The sequence below is a fragment of the Sorex araneus genome, chromosome X, assembly GCF_027595985.1.
Source record: "Sorex araneus isolate mSorAra2 chromosome X, mSorAra2.pri, whole genome shotgun sequence".
NCBI lineage: Eukaryota > Metazoa > Chordata > Mammalia > Eulipotyphla > Soricidae > Sorex > Sorex araneus.
This window is the reverse complement of record NC_073313.1, coordinates 149,171,198-149,191,983: the sequence shown is the minus strand read 5'-3', so window position 1 is coordinate 149,191,983 and position 20,786 is coordinate 149,171,198. Positions and strand designations below refer to the sequence as shown.

General features: G+C 41.2%; 1 protein-coding gene and 1 pseudogene across 1 annotated transcript; both read right to left on the bottom strand.

Annotated features, from left to right (window-relative positions):
* Nucleotides 1-1,584: 1,584 nt before the first annotated feature.
* On the bottom strand, nt 1,585-9,578 carry LOC101552306 (zinc finger X-linked protein ZXDB-like). Its single transcript, XM_055123071.1, has 2 exons — nt 8,968-9,578; nt 1,585-8,823 (listed from the first exon to the last, which is right to left on the bottom strand). The coding sequence occupies exons 1-2, from the start codon at nt 9,467-9,469 to the stop codon at nt 6,887-6,889; spliced, it is 2,439 nt and encodes an 812-aa protein (XP_054979046.1). The 5' UTR covers nt 9,470-9,578; the 3' UTR covers nt 1,585-6,886.
* A 5,598-nt stretch (nt 9,579-15,176) lies between these two features.
* Nucleotides 15,177-15,912, bottom strand: LOC101552569 (40S ribosomal protein S4-like; annotated as a pseudogene).
* Between the last annotated feature and the right edge of the window lie 4,874 nt (nt 15,913-20,786).

The following is a 20,786-nucleotide window of genomic DNA, read 5'->3' as shown; positions in this document are numbered from 1 at the left end:
GCTGAAGCTTGTGAGTCTGACTGATCTGAAAAGGTACAGCATGCTCTCTTGCACCTGCCTAGTTATACATTATTCTTGGCAGTACAAAACACAATCCCCACTCTCACAGACCTTAGTTATGGTTTAATCTTTACAAGTGGACATTTTCCTGCTCGCCCTGGTGCTGGAGTCCTTCAGGGCCACATGCAGCAATGCTCCAGGAACCATGGGGTACAGTAATACAACCAAGGTTTGTGCATGCAAGATTAATCCCAATACTATCCAACTTCTATAGAAGTTTAATTTTTCAACTTTTGAGAAATTTCATTTTTTTTTCAGTTTGCTACTAACACACATTATATCTGACTTTTGTGAAATACTTTTATTGTGGTTGCAGAGTAACTACAAATCACAGAACCACCTAAACAAAATATTATGAGTTGCATTATATTTAAGAACAGTGCATATTTTGTATATTTGTAACTTTAAAATACTTATCATAAAGCAAAATATGATACCAGATGGTCTTTTGCTTTGATTTTGGTTCGCTTGCAACTGTGCTGGCACTGTGTTCAAGGCTTAGTCCTGGTGTAGCACTCAGGATGTCTCTTAGTGAAGCTCAGGAGACCATAAGTGGTGCCTGGGGATGACCCAGTTGGGCTGTGTGCAAGGCAAGCACCTTACCCACTGTAGTATCCTTTGTATTCTAAGATGGTAAATTTTTTCAAATCCCCAATTAACAAATATTTTAAATAGTTTAAAAACTATTTTTTGTCATTATTTTCATTGACAACAGAACTCAAATAATCAAAAGAGTTCTGAGATCTGTGTCTTGCAGAATTCTGCATTTTTCCTCAGTGTAGTTTATGCATTCTGTTCTGACCTCCAGGGCCTGAATCGACTTTGAGTTTCTTCTTCCCCATTGCTGTTTGTTGAAAAGGCTTTCATTGCTTCCCTAAATGTACCACGCTATCAGATTAATTATCCATATGTGAGGGTTTATCTCTTGGCTCTCAATTCTATTCCATTTGACTGAGAATCATTTTGGGAGAATAATAAACATTCCTTGGTTTTGATCTCCAATAATTTAAAAGATATTTTTCTTTATTTTATCAACTGTTATTCCTTTAAAGGTCTGAATTACATATTATTCTTCTCATAGAATTCCCAGTATATCATGATGTATTTTGCAGAATGATGCCTCATGAATACTTGTTTTGAAAAATTGTGAAATCTCTAGCTAGTGCTACTTGAATAAAACAAATGAAAAATTAGGTCACAGGGACATAAAACTTTGTAATTATCCATGTTTTACTACTGCTACTCAAACAGTATGTTAATTATACTAATTAATTCCTGATCATGATCAAGAGAAATTATACTTATTTTTAAGTCAGCATATTACTCTATTTTTCAACTAGCACTAATTTTTAATAACTTACTGACTGAGACCAAAAAGGAAATGTATCCCTTTTTAAACGATCCATTGCAACTTTATGTCACAACAACCATAAACTTCTTACATTGAAAGGAGAAATGTGTTCACAATTTTTCAATAAAATAATATTTAAAGGGAAGTCATTTTAACTTAAATGAAACTCTGAGTCCATGAACAATAAAAAGGTTTTATTTTTTGAGAAAGATAAAGGTTGTTTCTTTGAAAATTCTAGGAAAAATACTTAGCTTATTTTTAATTAAGAGGAAGTTAGCTTAATTAAGAATGAAGCTGTGGTATTAAATTACCTTTGTTTTCATAATTTATTTGACGTTTACAACTGTGTTCATTTCAATCATTAATATGGTAGAAATAACACTATTTTTTTGAATGCACAACATAAAAATAAATATTCCAAAATGAGAACTGTTGAACATTCACAATCAAATTCTTAATATCTCTGACTTACAAAATGCATGTTTTTAAAATTTAAAACAATTATATAATACACTTTAAAATTTGTGAGTCCGTGGGTGTGAATGCATGTGAGTAGATCCTCACACAGTACAAAAACATTTTAAAGATGAAAAATTTTGGTGTACTGCCAAAGTTCTTTTATTTACAGACATGCAAACAATACTGGAATTATATGCTAGAGCAAATAAGAACAGTTTTAGGTAGTGTTATTCTTAGGCAAAAACTTAGAAAATGGAAGTACTGAAACAGAAATCCACTTCTCATTAAAATATGAAAAATAATCTTTCATTTTCTGAGTCATATGTACCCATGTATTATGTTGGCCCAGAAAATAATGCCTGTGTACACACAGAATTGGAGTGTATACCCAACAAATGTTATTGAATAAAAGTAAGTTATAAAAAATTGCAATGATTTTTTTAAAAACGGGCCATGAGGATAGTACCAGCAAGAGATTCATCCATTAAAAACAATCAATAATAATACATAGCAAGGAATGGTGTGTACATTCATTGGTGTGGATAGGGGTAAAATTAAAGAGAAACCAAATAAAATGTTAAATAAAAGCTACTTATGTCATAGGAATGAATCACAGAAACTCGATGGGTGTAAGGAAGAAATGTTTCCTTGTGTTTTTGTTTGGGGTTGCGGGCCACACTCAGAGGTGCTCAGACATTAACTCCTGGCTTAGGAAAAACTTTTGGTGGGGCTTTGTGACCATATGGGAAGCCAGCAATCAAACCCGGGTTGGACATATGCAAGGCAAGGAGTAAAGACCCTACCCACTCTCCAGGTCCTCAATGTTTTCTTATTTTAAGTTATTTACGTCAGTCACTAGCTAACATACACTTGGAATGTGAGTTGGTTAAATTATCCTATGAGTCACAGAACAGATGTTGCTAAAACTACCATATAGGTAATTCCCAAATATATGTCTAATTTGCCCTACATTATTCAAGTATCTCTTTTATAATAGCAGAGAATAAAATGATCATAAAATTCAACAAAAAGATGCAGACCCACATATTCCTTGCATATTGAAAACTGGAAAAGGCTAAGGTGTGTTAAGTATACTTATTATATGTGATATATCTGAACACAACAGCTATGAAAATGAGGATTTTTGAGAATACTTTATTCAAGGTCACTTATCCAACACAAACTGTGGTTGATGTGTTTCAATGTCTTATCTAGGAATTACTACAATGAAGACACATCATAATGAAAAGATCAGAAAGATAAATGGTGAGAACAGCCAACACATATATTTGGTAACTCATTTTTTCTTATTCTCTCAATATGTAAGAAAATATTTTAGCACTGCATATTTTTATTATACTATGATAGACAACAAACATTTCTTCCACCTCTATTAGTCATTCAGTTACAAAAAACATGCACAGGTTAATTAAATGAATCAATCAGCTGCAACTGTGATTATCACAAAGAGAATAGTTAACACTGTCAACCAATAAGAAAACATAACACATCCCTGCCCTCTAAACCATTTTTCTAACATGATACAGTCTCTAGATCCAAAGATTACTTCAAGGAAACAAAAAAATGAACTTAATAAAACTGTGATATAGTCATCAGAAAAATTTAAGATGTGGCAAATAATATCTGTGAAAGTAGCCTCTTCATAGAATAAAATGTCACGAAAGAAAAGGGGGAAACATGAGAAGTATTTAAATTAAAATTATAAAAATGTTGAAACATTTATAAGCATTTATAAAAGAATTAGAGGTGGCAACCCTGACTAAATATTTACTGAGAAAAAAGAACTAATATTAATTTAAAACATAATAAAACAACCGTAGTTTTTTCCTCAAGTGCCTATAACTTATATAACTGTACATTGAATACTTATGTTTAAAAATATGATATGTATTAATCATTCCAAGATGGTACTACAAGAAAGAGGGGTAATTTGCTAGATAAGATTTTTTGTGAACTGGTAATAGCTGAAGTAGGGTGTAAAGTATATAGACACTTATTATATTGGCATGCATATTTATATATTTCAGAAAATGTGCCTGAAAATGTAGTTATCATGAAAAATTTACTTTAAAGAATGGAGGATATTATTGTGGAATCACAGAGCTGAGAAAATCTTAGAAACTTAAAAAATAAATAACCTCATTAATAATCACTAATTAAGGTATTATGAAAATTCTTTTCAAAGAGGACTAATAAATTTTTTATCTTAAATAAAACAAGTGACATAAATACACTGCTATACCAAAGTCTTCTTTTATTTTTCCTGGGTGGGAAGGTGAAGCATTTGATCCACAGACAATGAAGTGAACCTCATATTCTATCATTCCACTTCTCCTACCACAGGCTTTCAGTTATATAATACAGTAATGGCAAAAATGTTAAGACTTACTTATTCTAGCTCATGATAAACAAGTTTGGCCAAGTCCTCTGTATGCAAACCTTCCTTCAGAGCATTGTGGTCCTTTGATTTCAATGAGCAAAATCTTAAACCATGAGATAAAAAGTCAAAGGAGGTCACATGAAATAAAGGCCCATTGTTTGAAATAATTGTGAACTTAAATCAACATCAAAAGAAGTAACCATTGCATTGCAGTCACAGTTCTGACAGTATTTCCATGCCATTTTCACCACTGTGCTAAGAAAATGTTATTCAAAGAGAACTCTTTCACATAAACTGAAGAAACCTTGTGAAATAACTACTTATAAGACTTCTATCTTCAAGAAAAGTAAAATTTGTCTTTTGACAATTCCTCATGAGGGCAGTACAGGCTTATGATAGTTTGTTGTTGCTGCTGTTGTTGTTGTTTCAGTGAGAGGAAAAAAGACTAAGGAAGTAAAGAAGTGACAGTATTTTAAGATATCATTATAATTATACAGCTAACAAGATGCCTATGAACTGCATGTTCAGTTTTGTATTCAAATTTGAAGGAAAAGAACAGAAGTTTAATAAGAGGACTTAAATTAGCACACAAATTTTGAAAATGGACTCAAATTCTTCATAAAGTCTGAGGCAGAAATGTTTAAAAGAATAAAAAAATAAGACTGATATTTGCTTTGGGTTACAAATTGACATATATTCTCACCACTAAATGTGAAAGGCAGCTCAGATGAATTTCACCGTGGCAAATTATAAAGTGCAGTACGAAAGTGCTATAATAGCTATCTACAAACATACACATGCAAGCGGTATTGAGTTAGAATGTTTTGGAGCAACAGTTTGTTATCAGAATTACATGGTATAAAAAATAGAAAAAAGTAAATGTCATAATAAAGCTTTACCAAAATATCCCTGGCACCACAAAACAAAACAAAACCACCCTGATATCATTTGTTTTACATACAAATACACTGACATCTAAATAGAGAAAGTAATTTATTAGGAAATACTCAGAATTGCAATAGATAGTTTGACTGAAAAAAGGGGACATGAAGAGATGCTGTAAGAGATGGAGACCACAAAGACAACCTTTAAAATTAAAGTTCTAAAACAATCAAGATAAGAACTAGCATGCACATGCAAAAGAACATATTGGGGAGGGAGCAAAGCTGGAAGAAGAAAGCAGACATTAATTGAGGTGGAATAGAACAACTGGTTATAAAATAAGGTGATCAAGACAATCAGAATAACTAAACTGGAGAGGTGAAAAAACTTTCTTTGCTTATATAAGGGTTTCTGTGTATACATGAGTGTATGTGTGTGCGTGCAAAATAAAATTCACCTAAAAAAGAAGAGTTAAATTTTAAAATGGTTTATAGCTAAAACTCTGCCATAACTATTTCCAAAACCGTGGAGATGAAGTGTAATGCTATAAAAGTGCCACAGAAGCTGCAAAATGTTTTGATCGTGTGAAGAGACAAAATATTTACTCACGATGCAGACAAAACCTCTCATTCCAACTCTGGCAGTAGACAAGCAGTGAGAAATGGGCACAGGAAAAAGAAAAACTTTACTCTCTTTCGTTCCCAGATTTTCTTGAAACCCCAACCAGGCTCTATATTAGTCTCACCAGGGCTGGCTTTGACTGCAGACCAAAGGCATTATAATTTGGTCTGGTGCACTTAACCTTTGTGCAGAAAAAAAAAATCCTTCATAATCTGTGGATGAGATCCCCTTCACTGCTTCCTAAACCAAATGCACACGTGTGATTTTAAAGTATACCTCTTTAAATCAGAAAAGGAGGGGCAGGAAAGGTGACTAAAATTTCACCAAAACATGCTGAAACACCACATTTTCTCTCCAAAAGTTAACTACCAGTAGAGGAAAAAAATGCCTTAAGATGTACCAGGTATCTTTACATTACAGTGACTGTTTTACAGCCTGAGAACTGAGGCGTAATGCGATGAAGTAACTTACTTAAGGCCACTTACACCAGAAACATCAATATTTCACTCTGGGTCTGTGACATATCAAAACCTGACACTTTGCACCCAAAGCACAAAACATTCCATCAAAACAGAGGCTAAAAAGAAAATCAGTTTAAAGAACTCTTGGCTTTCTTTAAGTGCCACAAAGTGATTGTAGAACTCTTTTGGCACTGTGCTAAAATTTTCATTTTTTAAAATACCCGTTCCATGTTCTCTTACCATTACCTTTCAATGCACTTTTCATTACATTAGAAGCACATGCAATAGTTAATCACTGTAAAATGCCTAATAAAGTCCTTGAAAAAGAAAGAGCACAAAGTCATGAGAATACAGAGCTGGAAAGACACAACCTATAGGTACATTATAGATTAGGAGTGGTCTATTCAGGGACACCTCATTTTATAAATAAGGAAATTAAGGCTCAGACAAGATTTAAGTGACTTGCTCAGGGTCACCAACTCAACTTAAAAGTTCCCAACACTAGATCAGAATTTACATCGCCAAACTTGTTTCCCAGGGCTCTGATCTTTTTCAAGCTATGAGAAAATGACTGCATTTCTCATAGATATTTCGGTCCAGGATATCCATAAAATTGAGGCCAATTAATACAAGAGGTGAGGAATGAATGGTTCATACCAAAAATGAGCTTCCAGTCACCGTGATAAGATCTGTTTCTTTCTGAGAAACGTGGTTTCCTGCTGGGCTGGTGAACGCAAACTGGGTTTCTTCCTCCTGTCCAAAGAAGGCAGAGTCGGGATGTAAGTTCCATTCTGCTTTGGTTGGCATCAGTAGTTCTGAGACACTGTTTTCACAAAGGGTACTTGGAGGAGTCAGAGCATCTGTGTCTACCATTAGCTTACTGCTAGGGGTCAGGGCCTGGGGTTCCTGACTGGAGCTTTTCATAGTCAAAGAGCCCAGAGTCCCCAAAGGCCCTGCACTTAGATTCGAGGCATCATCCACCTCTAAGGAGCTCTGCTGAAAACCTGCAGCTGTTGTCCCGAAAAACAGGGAAGTATCCAGGCTTTGAGGAAGGTCACTGGTGGCCATCAAGGCCCGAGGGTCCACAGTCTGCCCTAAAGCATTATTATTATTATTATTATCAGGGAGGTTCCCTGCCAGAGTTGAGCTCACAGAGGCCACATCAATAGTCAAGATTCCAGAGTTCACCAATGCTGTGTCCAGTACTGCAGCAGAACTACTGCCAGGCACATCAGAGAAGAGGGACACTAGCTCTGCATCACTGAAATCACTCTGTCCCTGGCTGGTAAGTTCACTGCTAGGTGTAAGAGAATTTGAAGCTTCCAGCTGAGCTAAGAGCTCCTGGCCAAGATTGTGCCTTTTGGCCATGTGGGTCTTCATGCTGTGCTTGGATGTGAAGAGTTTATTACAGCTGGAGACTGGGCAACGGCTTTTCCAAGTGTCCACATCCTGCAAGTGTTTCTTGGAGTGAATGTAGAGACTGCTGCGAGCAGAGAACCTGGCACAGCAGCCTTCCACAGGACACACGAAAGGCTTTGTGCCCAGGTGGGTTATGCTGTGGCCTTTCAGATGCTCAGCCCTCGTGAAAGATTTACCACAGCCTTCCACAGGGCACATGAACCTACGGTCATCATCGTGCTTCCTTTTGTGCCTTAAGAGTTTGGACATGCTGGTGAAATTCCAGCCACAGCCATCAAAGTCACAAAGGAACGGTCTCTCACCGGTGTGGCTCCGCAGGTGAATTTTCAGCCGACAAGCCTTGTCGTACTGTTTGCTGCAGCCAGGAAAAGAGCAGGAAAAGAGTTCCTGTTCCCGAAAGTGAGCACGGTTATGGGAAAACAGGGCACTCACTGTGATAAAGGTCTTCTTGCAGCCAGAAAACGCACACTGGTAGGGCCTCTCTGGTTCAAAGTGGGTGCGCTGGTGGGCACTGAGCTTGGCCTGCGTGGGGAAGCAATCCTCGCACACATCACATTTGAAGGAGTTCTCCTGCTCGTGGCCCTTCATGTGAGCCTTGAGGTTATATATGGTGGTGAAGCTCTTGCCACAACCTTCCGCCGGGCAGCCAAAGGGCCGCAGTTTGTCGTGGGACTGCAGGTGCCTCTTGAGCTTGTAGGAGGTGGTGAAGGTCCAGCCGCAGCCACTCAGGGGGCACTTGAAGGGGCGCTGGCCCTGGCTGCTGCTGTGCGTCAGCAGGTGCACCTTCAGCTGGTGCTTCTTGGTGAAGGTCTGTCCGCACTGCGCCTCGGGGCACAGGTACAGCACCACACCGGGGCCTGCGCCCAGAGGCCCAGGGGGGCTGTCGGGCAGCGGGCCCTCCGCCTCGCCCTCCTGCTCCGGTGCCTGCACTGGGGCTAGTTCAGCCGGCTCAGCCAGCAGGAGGTCCGGCGGCTGCTCGGGGCAGTCGCCTGGTTGCGAGGCCTGGAGTTCCCCCACCTGTGGAGCGATGAGAACCCCGGGCTGCGGGGCAGGAGCGACCCCCGGTTCCCAGGCAGGAGGCGGGGGCGTGGCAAGGGTGAGAACCCCGTTCTCGAAGTGCAGCAGCAGGTCCTGGTTGTGGATGGTGACGGTGCCCGCGAAGGCCGCGGTGAGGCCCAGACTAGGGGCAGGGATGGCGGCAGCAGAAGCCGAAGCCGAAGCCGACGCCGCCGCCGCCGCCGCCGCCGCCGCCGCCGCCGCCGCCGCCGCCGCCGCGTTCTGGGCCGGGGCCGGGGCCGGGGCCGGGGCCGGGGCCGGGGCTGGGGCCGAGGCGGGGGCCCGGGCCGGAGCTAGCGCCCGCGCTGGGGCCGCGGACAGGCAGCGAGGCCCCGGGGCGGCGCGGCCCGCGACACTCGCGCCGCCGTCTCCCCCCGGAGGCCGCGGGCCCGGCTCCGCGTCCTCCCTCCACACGGGCCCTGCGGCCGGGCCTGCGCCCGCCGCCTCCAGGTCGCCACCCACCGGGTCCAGCAGCACCAGGAAGAAGTCGTCGCCGTCGCCGCCGCCGCCGCCGCCGGCGCGATCCGGCCTCCGCAGAGCCCCCGGGCTGGGGCCGGAGCCGGGTGTCGCCGCGCGGGCCTCCTCGCGCCGCCGCCCCGGACCGCCATCTTGGGGGCCCCCGAGCAGCAGGAGGCGGCGCGCCCGGGCCTGGCCGGCTCCCGGGTCGGGGCCTCGGTGGACCCGGCCGCCACCCGAGGGGCCGCCGGCGCCGCCGCCCTGTCGAGGCCCACGAGCAGGGAGTGTCCTCGGGATTTCCATCTTCGCGTCCGTGGGGCTCGGCTGGAACCGGAGCCGCGGAGGAGGCGCGACCCCGCCCCCTGCCGCGGGCTCGAACGTGTTCCTGAAAGGGGGAAAAAGTGCAATGCGCAGAAACTGGCCCTATCAGATATTAAAACGTGTTTAACGCCACAGCGATTTGAATATTCTGGTGCCAGGTCTCGAGAACACAATAGACAGCCCAGAGACAGTCTGGCGTACGCTCCGCAGTTGATAGCAGGAGCAAATCCCGGCGATCTTCTGAGGTAATGGGAAATGACAGCTCCCTCGGCCAAGGGCGCTGCGAGGCTTGGGCAGCTCTGCCTGATGAGGACCTCTCAGATCCGCTCCTTATTGTTGTTCCCAACAGAAGCATACCACACAGAGCGCGGCGCGCGCCAGAGAGCGAGAGGGCGAGGGAGAGACAGCCAGGGAGAGCGAGAGCGCAAGAGAGCGAGAGCGAGAGCGAGGGAGAGACAGGGCGCGCGAGAGAGCCAGACCGGTTGGGGGGGGGGGCAGCGGGGGAGAGGGAGTTTCTTAAACATGTCGCTTCGTACCTTCCATGTTAAAAGTTGCTTCCTGCCTGGGTAGTTGACTGGAGAGAAGACATGATACTCCTGGGAGAGTATTGTATCTAGCGTCATTAAACTAGGAGACTGATAGCGGTTCCTACGCACAGTGAGAAAAGCTGTCTGCTCCTGTGGGGGGAGGGGCTCTCTCCAGTCGCCAACACGACTTCCTTATTCAGAGCCGCCTAGATGAAGAAGGCTCAAGGGAAGATTTAATACACGGTTTACATACTTCTTGTCCTGCTGATACAGGTTTCTGTAGTGTGTAAAGGAAAATACCCATAGAACCAGGACCACGCGTGTAAAGAAGTAAGGCAACATAGATCAACAGTGTTCAGTTTAGAAATGCAAAGCCTGGATGATGTAACCACTTCAAGTGAAATTTGGAAAACCCAGTCCACCTGCTGCTTTCTCTCTAAGGAGTGCACAGTTCAAACCAACCCTTTGGCTTCCGCCATTGGTGATGCCGTGGTATATTGAATGATCGATCATATAGTACAATGAAGTTTAATTTGGATGGCTCTCGCTGTGGAGGTCTCTGGACAGGAATACCCATTAAATGTGATGAGTGAATTGTAAGAGACTCTGCTGAGAAACACGTACTGAGGAACCATCCTGTTCAATACGCCCCTCCCTGAATTTCAGTGTGCTGAACCCAGTTTCACTGTAATAGACTTGGCCTAATAATATTTTTATGGGGATGTTGGTCATGATGATCCCCCAGTATGCCTGTCGTTCTTGAGCCAAGAATTAATACACGGTGAGATATCTTGTAATCGAAAGGTTCAGGGTGATGATGAGATATTTGGGAAGACCTAGAGTTAAATAACCCCTGACATCCCCCCTTTTTAAGATCATGGGCACTGGCAGATTTCTTGATCTGAAGAACGTTACTTTGCCCATTTATTACAATCCAAGGCTCAATGAAACATCCTCCTCATCCGCTCACCGTCGAATTTCTCGAGCGGTCTCAGTAATGTCTCCATTCGTCCTAACCCTGAGATTTTAGAAGCCTCTCTCTACTCATCCTTCCCAATGATGCGGCATCGGAGGCTCTTTCAGGGTCAGGGGAAAGAGACCCAGCTTGTTACTGGTTTTGGCATATGAATACACCGTGGGGAGTTTCAAGGCTCTCCCACGTGGGCAGGAAACTCCTGGTAGTTTGCCAGGTTCCCCGGAGGGAGAAGTAGACTATAAGATAAACATCCACATCATGTATTTTCACTCTTTCTTTCCTTCTTTTTGTTACTTCTTTCTTTCCTTTCTTTCGTTCCTTCTGCCTTTCCTTCTTTTCTCCTTTCTTTCCTTCTTTCCTTCTCTATTTCTTTTTGTAAAATAATTTATTTATTTTTTAATTAGTGAGTCACAGTGAGGGTACAGTTACAGATTCACACATTTTCCTGCTTCTTTTTTCCCTCATGCAATGTTCGAGAGCCCATCCCTCCACCAGTGTCCATTCTCCACCACTTATGAACCCAGTATCTCTCCCACCCCCCTACCCCATCCCCCCACCCCATTCCGCCTCTGTGGCAGAGCATTCCAATTTGTTCTCTCTCTCCTTTTGGATGTTGTGGTTTGCAATAGGGATATTGAGTGGCCTTCATGTTTAGTCTCTAGTCTACTTTCAGCGTGCATCTCCCTCTCCATCGGGATTTCCAATCACATTTTACTTGGTGTTCCCTTCTCTATCTGTGATGACTTTTCCCCAGCATGTGAGGCTAGCTTTCAAGAATGGAGCCAACCTCCTCATATTATATACTACTATTATTGGGTGTTAGTCTCCTACTCTGATATTTTATATTCCACAGATGAGTGCAATCTTTCGATGTCTGTCCCTCTCTGGCTCATTTCACTTAGCATGATATTTTCCATGTTGATCCACTTATATGCAAAGTTCATGACTTCATTTTTTCAAACAGCTGCATAGTATTGCATTGTACAGATGTACCAAAGTTTCTTTAACCAGTCATCTGTTCTTGGGCACTCGGGTTTTTTCCAGATTCTGGCTATTGTAAACAGTGCTGCAATGAACATATAAGTGCAGATGTCATTTCGACTATACTTTTTTGCATCTCCAGGATATATTCCCAGAAGTGGTATTGCTGGATCAAATGGAAGCTCAATTTCTAATTTTTTGAGAAGTGTCCATATTGTTTTCCAAAGGGGCTGGACCAGTCGGCATTCCCACCAACAGTGTAGAAGGGTCCCTTTCTCTCCACATCCTCTCCAACAGCGGTTGCTTTTGTTCTTTTGGATGTGTGCCATTCTCTGCGGTGTGAGGTGGTATCTCATAGTTGTTTTGATCTGCATCTCCCCGATGATTAGTGATGCAGATCATTTTTTCATGTACCTTTTAGCCATCCATATCTCTTTCTTGGAAAAGTTTCTGTTCATTTCTTTGGCCCATTTTCTGATGGGGTTGGATGTTTTCTTCTTGTAGAGTTCAACTAGTGCTTTGTATACCCTTGATGTCAATCCTTTGTCAGATGGGTATTGGGTGAATATCCTTTCCCACTCTGTAGATTGCCTTTGTATTCTGGTCCCTGTGTCTTTTGCGGTGCAGAAACTTCTCTATTTCTTTCCTTATTTCTTTCTGTCTTTTTTTTTTTGCTTTTTGGGTCACACTCGGCCATGATCAGGGGATACTCCTGGCTTTGCACTCAGGAATCACTCCTGGTGGTGCTCAGGGGACCATGTGGGATGCTGGGAATCAACCCCGGGTTGGCTGCATGCAAGGCATAGGCCCTACCCGCTGTGCTATTGCTCCAGCCCCTCTTTCTTTCTTTTTTTGATAGATAATTTTCACTTCTGTAGTTCAACTCTGTATTATTTACATGAAACTATTGCTCTAACGCAAGGTCTTAGGGAAACCAACCCTAATTTTTCAGGGTTGGTTTTTTTGATAAATTTTGGTAACTTTTTAGATTTAAGGCCTGTGTCTTGGACTAATTTTTTTATCCAAAAGAAGTATATGCCTGAGAAGCCGCCTGCATTGTCCCAGGCAATGCCTTTGTTAGCAGACCTTCTGAGGGTGGAAGATCATTTAGGTCATCCCAGTAGTGTCTTACAGACCTGCACCAGAATGGAACCAACTACTCAAAGCCTGAGCTCCACAAACACAGTCCAGCACACAAATGGATTCAAGTACAGCAGAGTTTTCCATGACCTGCGTGGCCATGGTACTTTGTGGCAGGGCAGCTGAAGAAAGCACATTAGGTTTATTGAGAGCTACAGATGACTTCTGGAACCGGTTTGGTGGCTTAGAGTCAGGAGGAGTTGGAGATTTGAGGAAGCTGCCTTGGTGTAAAATAGTTATACTGTGAAATAATTTTCTGCACAACTAATGCCTCAGCTTGAGGGGAGTTTTGTTGTTGGGGCCGATGTTCTACCCCCCTGTCCAATACTGAAAAGTGCAACTGCCCGGTCTCATGGGGTTCTATTTCTTTCCCTGGAGAAAGTTGACTGAGGCTGGAGCCGTGAGACATCTTGTCTGGATATTTGCCTCATTCTGAACCAAGTCCTAGTATTAACTTCTTGTTAAAAAAAATCTTGTCTTTGTCGCAAGAATGAACTAGTTTGATCATCTGTGGAGGAGACGGTTAAAGATGTTTGGCTGTTACTTTCTTCATCTTCTTTACATGGGCGTATTTTACCATACTAAATCGGGTCACCAAGTGACTGCAAAATGATTGATTAGCTTTGCTTTCTCATGCTGACTACATGTTTCACATTCAAATACACAATTATCCATTACATCTAGGGCTGCCAAACTGTTGTTTAGGAATCATCAGATATGGTAGACGTTTGCACCTTAACATAATTCTCCAAATCCAGTTCCCAAGGTTAACAAGGACTTTGGTTTTACATCTCTTTGTGTTCTCATGCCTTGGAAAGTTTGAGATGATAATGCTGCCCTACCTTTCTTTCCTTTCTTTTTTGATGGGAACCAAGTAATTTCAGTTCAGAAGAAGACAGACAATGAGACAGATCTTATTGCTGTTTCAGGGAAATTTAATATATCTCTTAAAATACACATCTGTTTGTGCTGCTGCCTACTGCTTTAGAAGGATCAAGACACAGTTCTTCCATTTGTTGTGTCCAGATTTCAGATTCCCAGTCTTGGAGAGACCCAGTCCACACACAATAATGGAAAAGCAAAGGAACTTTATTTCTAGCTCCACTAGGGTCCAAGTCTCATACAATGCAGTGGAGTCTTGAAAAGGACCCTGACTCCAAGTCACAAGCAGTTTCAAGGTTGAGCAAACACTATGATAACAGTGATCAAGCAACAGTGGTCACTGATTAGTCAACTTTTGATAAGTTTGTGGTTGTTCCCAAAAAAAGGGACATAGCAACCCCTCTAGACCAGTTAGATGATCTAGCGGTTCCTTCTTTAGACAGGTCAACTTGGAGTTTTACCAAAAATTGCACGTTTAGTTTCTGGGAAACAGAAACTTAGGCCTAGTCAAAACTTAATGTTAGCTGCGGCCTGTCATGGCGTCATTTTTGTTCTCACACATTGTAGCAAGGATCAGTTGGCTCTCATACAAATATTTCTCTTTTTGGGTTCATTTGTAGCTATCACTTGTCATTGAATGCACACCACAGACAAAAGTCTGCATTGTAGGATAAAAGATACTGTGTCTAATTAAGTAACCAGTAGATTCTGTATTCCTACACTTTTTAAAGTCACATATTATGTGGGATACCCAGCACCACAGGCTTAAGGAGCATGTCACCAGTTTCTCTGATGAAGTGCTGCCAGTCACTTACTCTGCCTTCACCCTCTTCACACTCTGCTTCTGTGCAGCCACTTGCCCTGTTCTTCAACTGCACTACAAGTTCCACAAAATCCCAGGTTTTTCATCATTAGATACCATCCAATTTCTTGATTTGTTTCTTAATAAGCTACATATTAGTTAGATGATTTGGTATTTGTTCTTTTCCCTTTGACTTATTTTTCTCAATATATAGGGCTAGTTCCATTACCATTTTAGCAAAATGGACGAGTTCATGTTTTCTTATAACTTTTTAGTATCCCATTGTGTAGAGAAAACACATCTTCTTCTTTTTTAAACATAGTATTATTTTTTTAAGTAACAAAACCCTTACATCCATCAATATGTCCCTTAGAAACCATTTCAGCCACTGCTCTGTGTGGCAGCAAGTCTTTTGTCTCTCTTTGTCTCTCAGTCTCTCTCTCTCTGCAGCAATGGTGAAGTAGATTCCTTTTCCTCAGGTAAGAAAAATCCATGGTTTGCTGCCTTTTCCCATCACAAAAATATTGGAGAGGTAAGTGGAAAACTTATTTCCATTGGTAATTTTCACATGGACATCATCAAAAGAACTGGGACGTCTCTCCCTATTGGTGATCAAACGAATTCTTCCTCAGTTAGCACCACTTGTCACCATGCAGAGATTTCAGTGTCAAACTTGATGAAATCGGTAATCTTGCTAGTCTCGCAATCAATCTGAATGGTGTTCACTTTGATTAGGGGGTCAGGATATTGTGCGAGCTTCATTTGTCATCAAGTGAGGAATTCCTTTGAATCCCACAAAGGTCTTTATTTCTTTGCATAACTTGTACTTGGCCTCCTGAAGTGTAATAAGATAATCAGGAAAATGTCCCTTGTTGTCATAGATCAGAAGGAAATTCTCTCTGGTTTTATCAATGCTGATAGCCATAAAGTGTGCAGGGTAGGCTATGTGAGTACAGACTTTGCAATTTATCTTAATAAAATGCTGAATGCCAATCTTCTTCACCTCATTTTCTGTTTGAGCACACTTTATTCTGTTCCTTTGGAAAACGATGGGTGGAAGGCACTCTCTGAGTTTGTGGGCTCCATGGATGATCAAGGAGGAAATGAAATGCTGCATGCAAATCTTCTTCACCTCATCTCCTGTTTGAGCCTACTTCAGTCTGTTTCTTAGGAAAATGATAAGTCGAACACACTCTCTTAGTTTATGTAGTCCCGTGGATTGACAAGGAGGAAGTACTCCTGTTGGCTCATTCAGTATCCAATGCTTTGGAGCTGCCACATCCTTCTGATGCTTCTTGGACCACAAGCAATTGTACTAAGAATCTGGAACTATTTTCAATGTGACTCCTTTTCAGTCTTCAAAGGAGTCCTCATCTCGTAGGTTCTAGAGGATGCCCATTTTCTCCACGAATAATTCTCCTTCAGCAGTTCGAAAGGGAGAGACTCTCACACCCTCTCATCCGAACAATCTCTGTACCACATGTTCTTTATCCATTAATTTATTGTTGGGCACTGAATTGTTCATTGCAAATAGGGCTGCGATAAACATAGTATATGTGTAGATTTTCATGGTAATCTTTTTCTTTCCTTGCAACAGATGCCAAGAAATTAGCTCTTTGGTTAATATGAGAATATATTTTAATTTTTGAAACACCTTCATATGTTTTCCAGAGAGTTTGCACAAGATGTCATTCCTACCTACAGTGAATGAACATTACTGTAACTCACCAACACAGGCTGTATTCAGCACTCTTCATATAAACAATTTTCACCTGAATGATACGGCATTTTATTGTTATTTTGGTTTTAATTTCTCTAAAATAAGTGACGTACTATTTTTTAAAAGCTTTTGGGGAAGTGTCTGTCAAATCCTATCCCCAATGGTTTATAAACTGTTTTCTTAGTGTCTGTCATGGAGATATAAGCCCTTTGTTAAGCACATGATGTGGCAACATATCCCATTAAGAAATAGAAAAATATTTATTTTAGAACTAATTTCTTTCATTGTAAAAGGTTTTTAGTTCGGTGTTTTCACACTTATCTTTGTTTTCATTTCAATAGAAAAATTTGAAGACATATCTGAATTCAATACAATAAACAGTTATGTTTATATTTTGTTCAATATATTTTATGGATCCTGGTAATTAATTTTAATTGAATTTAATTGAATTTAAGATATGGTATGAATAAGATAATGCTGAAAGATGAAGTTCATTTTGTATGTATATGTTCTGAAGTTCAACAAAGGTATTCAAAATTGTAAGGCAAGCACTAAGTCATTTAGCCACATCAAAGATATCATCTCCTTCTCCTCCTCCTCTTCTTCCTCTTCTTTTTTTTTTTTTCTTCTTCTTCTTCTTCTTCTTCTTCTTCTTCTTCTTCTTCTTCTTCTTCTTCTTCTTCTTCTTCTTCTTCTTCTTCTTCTTCTTCTTCTTCTTCTTCTTCTTCGTCGTCGTCGTCGTCGTCGTCGTCGTCATCGTCGTCGTCGTCATCGTCCTTCTCCTCCTCCTCCTCTTCTTCTCTCCTTCTCCTCCTCCTCCCTCTTCTCCTCCTTGTTCTCCTCTTCCCCCTCTTCTTTTTTCTTTTTATATTTCTTTTTCTTCTTCTTCTTCTTCTTCTTCTTCTTCTTCTTCTTCTTCTTCTTCTTCTTCTTCTTCTTCTTCTTCTTCTTCTTCTTCTTCTTCTTCTTCTTCTTCTTCTTCTTCTCTCCTTCTCCTCCTCCTCCCTGTTCTTCTTCTTCTCCTCCTCTCCCTCTTCTTCTTCTTCTCCTCCTCCTCCTCGTCCTCCTCCTTCTCCTTCTCCTCCTTCCTCTTCTCCTTCTCCTTCTCCTCCTCCTCCTCCTTCTCCTCCTCCTCCCTCTTCTTCTTCTTCTTCTCCTTCTTCTTCTTCTTCTTCTTCTCCTTCTTCTTCTCGTCATCCTTCTCCTTCCTCCTTCTTCTCCTCCTCCTCATCCTACTTATGCTTCTCCTCCTTCTACTCCTCCTTCTCTTCCTTCTCTTTCTCCTCTTCTGTCTCCTTCTCCTCCTCCTCCATCCTTCCCTTCTTTCTCCCCCTTCTCCCTCCCCTCCTCCTCCACCTTTGCCTTCTTCTTGTTACATCCAAATTAACAAATTGCCAGATTTTTCAACATTATAGCTATGTAGTATTACATTTTATGTGTATATGTATATATAAAACATGAGATGGTATCTTATTGTCATCTTGACTTGGATTTCCCTAATAATAAATGATGAAGAGTATTTTTTTATGATGAGTATTTTTAATGTGCCTGTTGGCCATCTGTTGGCCTTGTGCTGAAGTTCTTCCTGGCAAAGCTAACTGATCTTTTCGACTGCTGGTGTCATGTGAGAATACACTGAGTCCCAGCTGTTGAGGAGGGCTATCTGTTGCCAGGCAAACCTGCATTCTTGGCAATTAGCATAGCTCAATGTCCTTGCAACTGCCTGTGGCTAAGTTTTGAGATGAGGGTGAAACAAAAACTGTAGTGTCTGTAAACTTATTACTCCACCTCTACATTAGCTCATAGAAATCCAGTGATACCTCATGACACTCCGTCCCACATAGCCCATGTAACCATGCAATATGCGTTCCTCTTCTGATCTTGTGATCTGCATGCAATGCATCCTTTTCTGCATATATATACATATATGTAAACATTATCCTCAAGAAACTTTGTCATACGACTAAGAATCTGTGGATCACATGGGTGATTTTGTCCTGACCTATTAGCATCCATTTTTGTAGGTGCTAGAAACTCTTTTCACCCTCCCAATGTTCAGGTAAATATGGCATGATTACAAAGTGTTAGGACAGGGACCCTGAATGGTGGAAAGATTAGCATAAAGATCCCATATAAATGTCATAAGTGAAGTAAAAATGGGGCAAAATCAGTATATAGTTAATGCACTGAAGCAAGGCAAGAAAATAGGAGACCCTTCAGTATCCCATAGCCACCAAATGAATGGCTACAAAATGGGAAATAGAAGGAACAGTTAAGAAAAAGAAAAAGACTGAGGTCTCTCTACATGAGTATGACTTGATCAGGAGGCTTTGTAGGAGGTCTCCATGGCCACTATTAAGTTGGCCACACCACAAAAGGTAAAAAAAAGAAACCGAAAAGCTGTTTACATCTTAAAGCTCAAAACCTCCTCCCTGCTCTTATCAAACTTCATAGACTTTGTCCAGTCACACGAAAGTCTTTTGTACAATTTAACAGAAGAGAACAGAAAATTTACTCTCACTACTGCCTAAAAAGCCTACTTCTGCTCCTTATGAGACTTCTCTGTCAACAGAGAAGGCAGATTTATATGATTAGCAAGGTGAAACTAATGATTTTACTTCAGATCCAAATTTAGGCTCAGATTCAGACACTCTCTTGCAGGCTCTTGTAAAGAAATTAGTGTTACATATACACAATGGAATACTACACAGCTATTAGGAAAAATGGATTGATGAAATTTTCCTATAAATGGTTGTACATGGAAAGCATCATGCTTAGTGAGAGGAGTTACCAAATCCTTTTGGTTCCTGTTACCAAAAGTGTGTAAGTGTGTGGGGGCAGAGGATAGTTAAGATAGAGAAGCATCTAGAATGACAATAATAGTTGAAAATGACCTGTTCAAGAACTGACTACTGAAAGCAGGTAAAGGAATGCACATGATACCTTTTCAGTATCTGTATTACAAATGATAATGCTCAAAAGGAGAGGGAGATAGAGAGATAGAGGTAGAGAGAAAGATAAAATAAAGGCAGGCTAGGGTGGGGTGGTCTATTTCAGAGTGATTCAATTACAAAATAAAATAAAATAAAGATGGAGATAACCACTGTTAGCAAAATTAAGCTGTGCCTTTAACTGGCCCATCAGTTAAAGACTTTTTAGCTTCAGCCACATCTCATTCTCAGGCTTGAAGGACTGCCTGTTATGAACACATAGTTTGATAAGAAAATGTTAACTCTCTAACTAGGAGCTAGTGATTCTGAAATGGTTATGTCTCACTCTGTCTGGTTTACAATTATTTGGCTATAATTTAACTTGCAGGTTTTAATATCAAATGATTTCTTTTGCCTACCTGAAAGAGAGACTGAAGCAGAGTTCAAGGGTGGAGAAACACTGGAAATAATCTCTAATATCTCTAAGCTGGCAGAACCCAGTTTGCTCTGGAGATGTCCTGTATTTGAGGTGGTGGTGGGGAGCCTAAACCGACAATGCTAAGGAGTTATTACTGGCTCTGTACTCAGGAATTTCCCCTGGTGTTGCTCAGAGGAACATAGCTATGCCGAAGATTGAACCCAGGTCAGCTGCGGGCAAGGCAAATACCCTACCTGCTATACCTCTATGCAGTCTTTCTTGAACCACATAAGTTGACATTGTGTCATTCTTAGAGGGTTAACAAATGGCAAATTGATCACTGAAGCATGCATACATGTGTGTACTTGTGGTGACCACCACTGTGTCATTTTTCTCAGTGTGTGTCTGTCTGTGAAAATTGTAAAAATCATGATGCATTGAAATTGTGCTGGTCCATGAGTAATTTGAAGGCCCCCTGAACTATTGAATACATGGAGGAATGGTGGAAATGAAGCAAAAAATAGCAGTCAGACAAGAGCTCTGTGACACGGTGCAGCGCCTTGCCTTACAAACCTCAGGGACAATTTATAAGAAATTATACTGTTGCAAATGACAAAAATACAGAAGATATCAAAACTAAGTTAAATGAATGTTTCCTTATGTTTACATATATGTTTGTAGTTCAAATGTTTTCTCATAATCTTTATCTAAAAGTTTAACAAAAACCAAGGACTTCTTTTTTTTTAAATTCTTTTATTGATTCACCATGTGGAAAGTTACAAAACTTTCAGGTTTAAGTCTCAGTTATACAATGCTCAAACACCCATCCCTTCACCAGTGCACATATTCCACCACCAAGAATCACGATATACCTCCCCCCTTTCCCCCACCTCCCCAGTCCCCCACCCCGCATGTGTAACTGG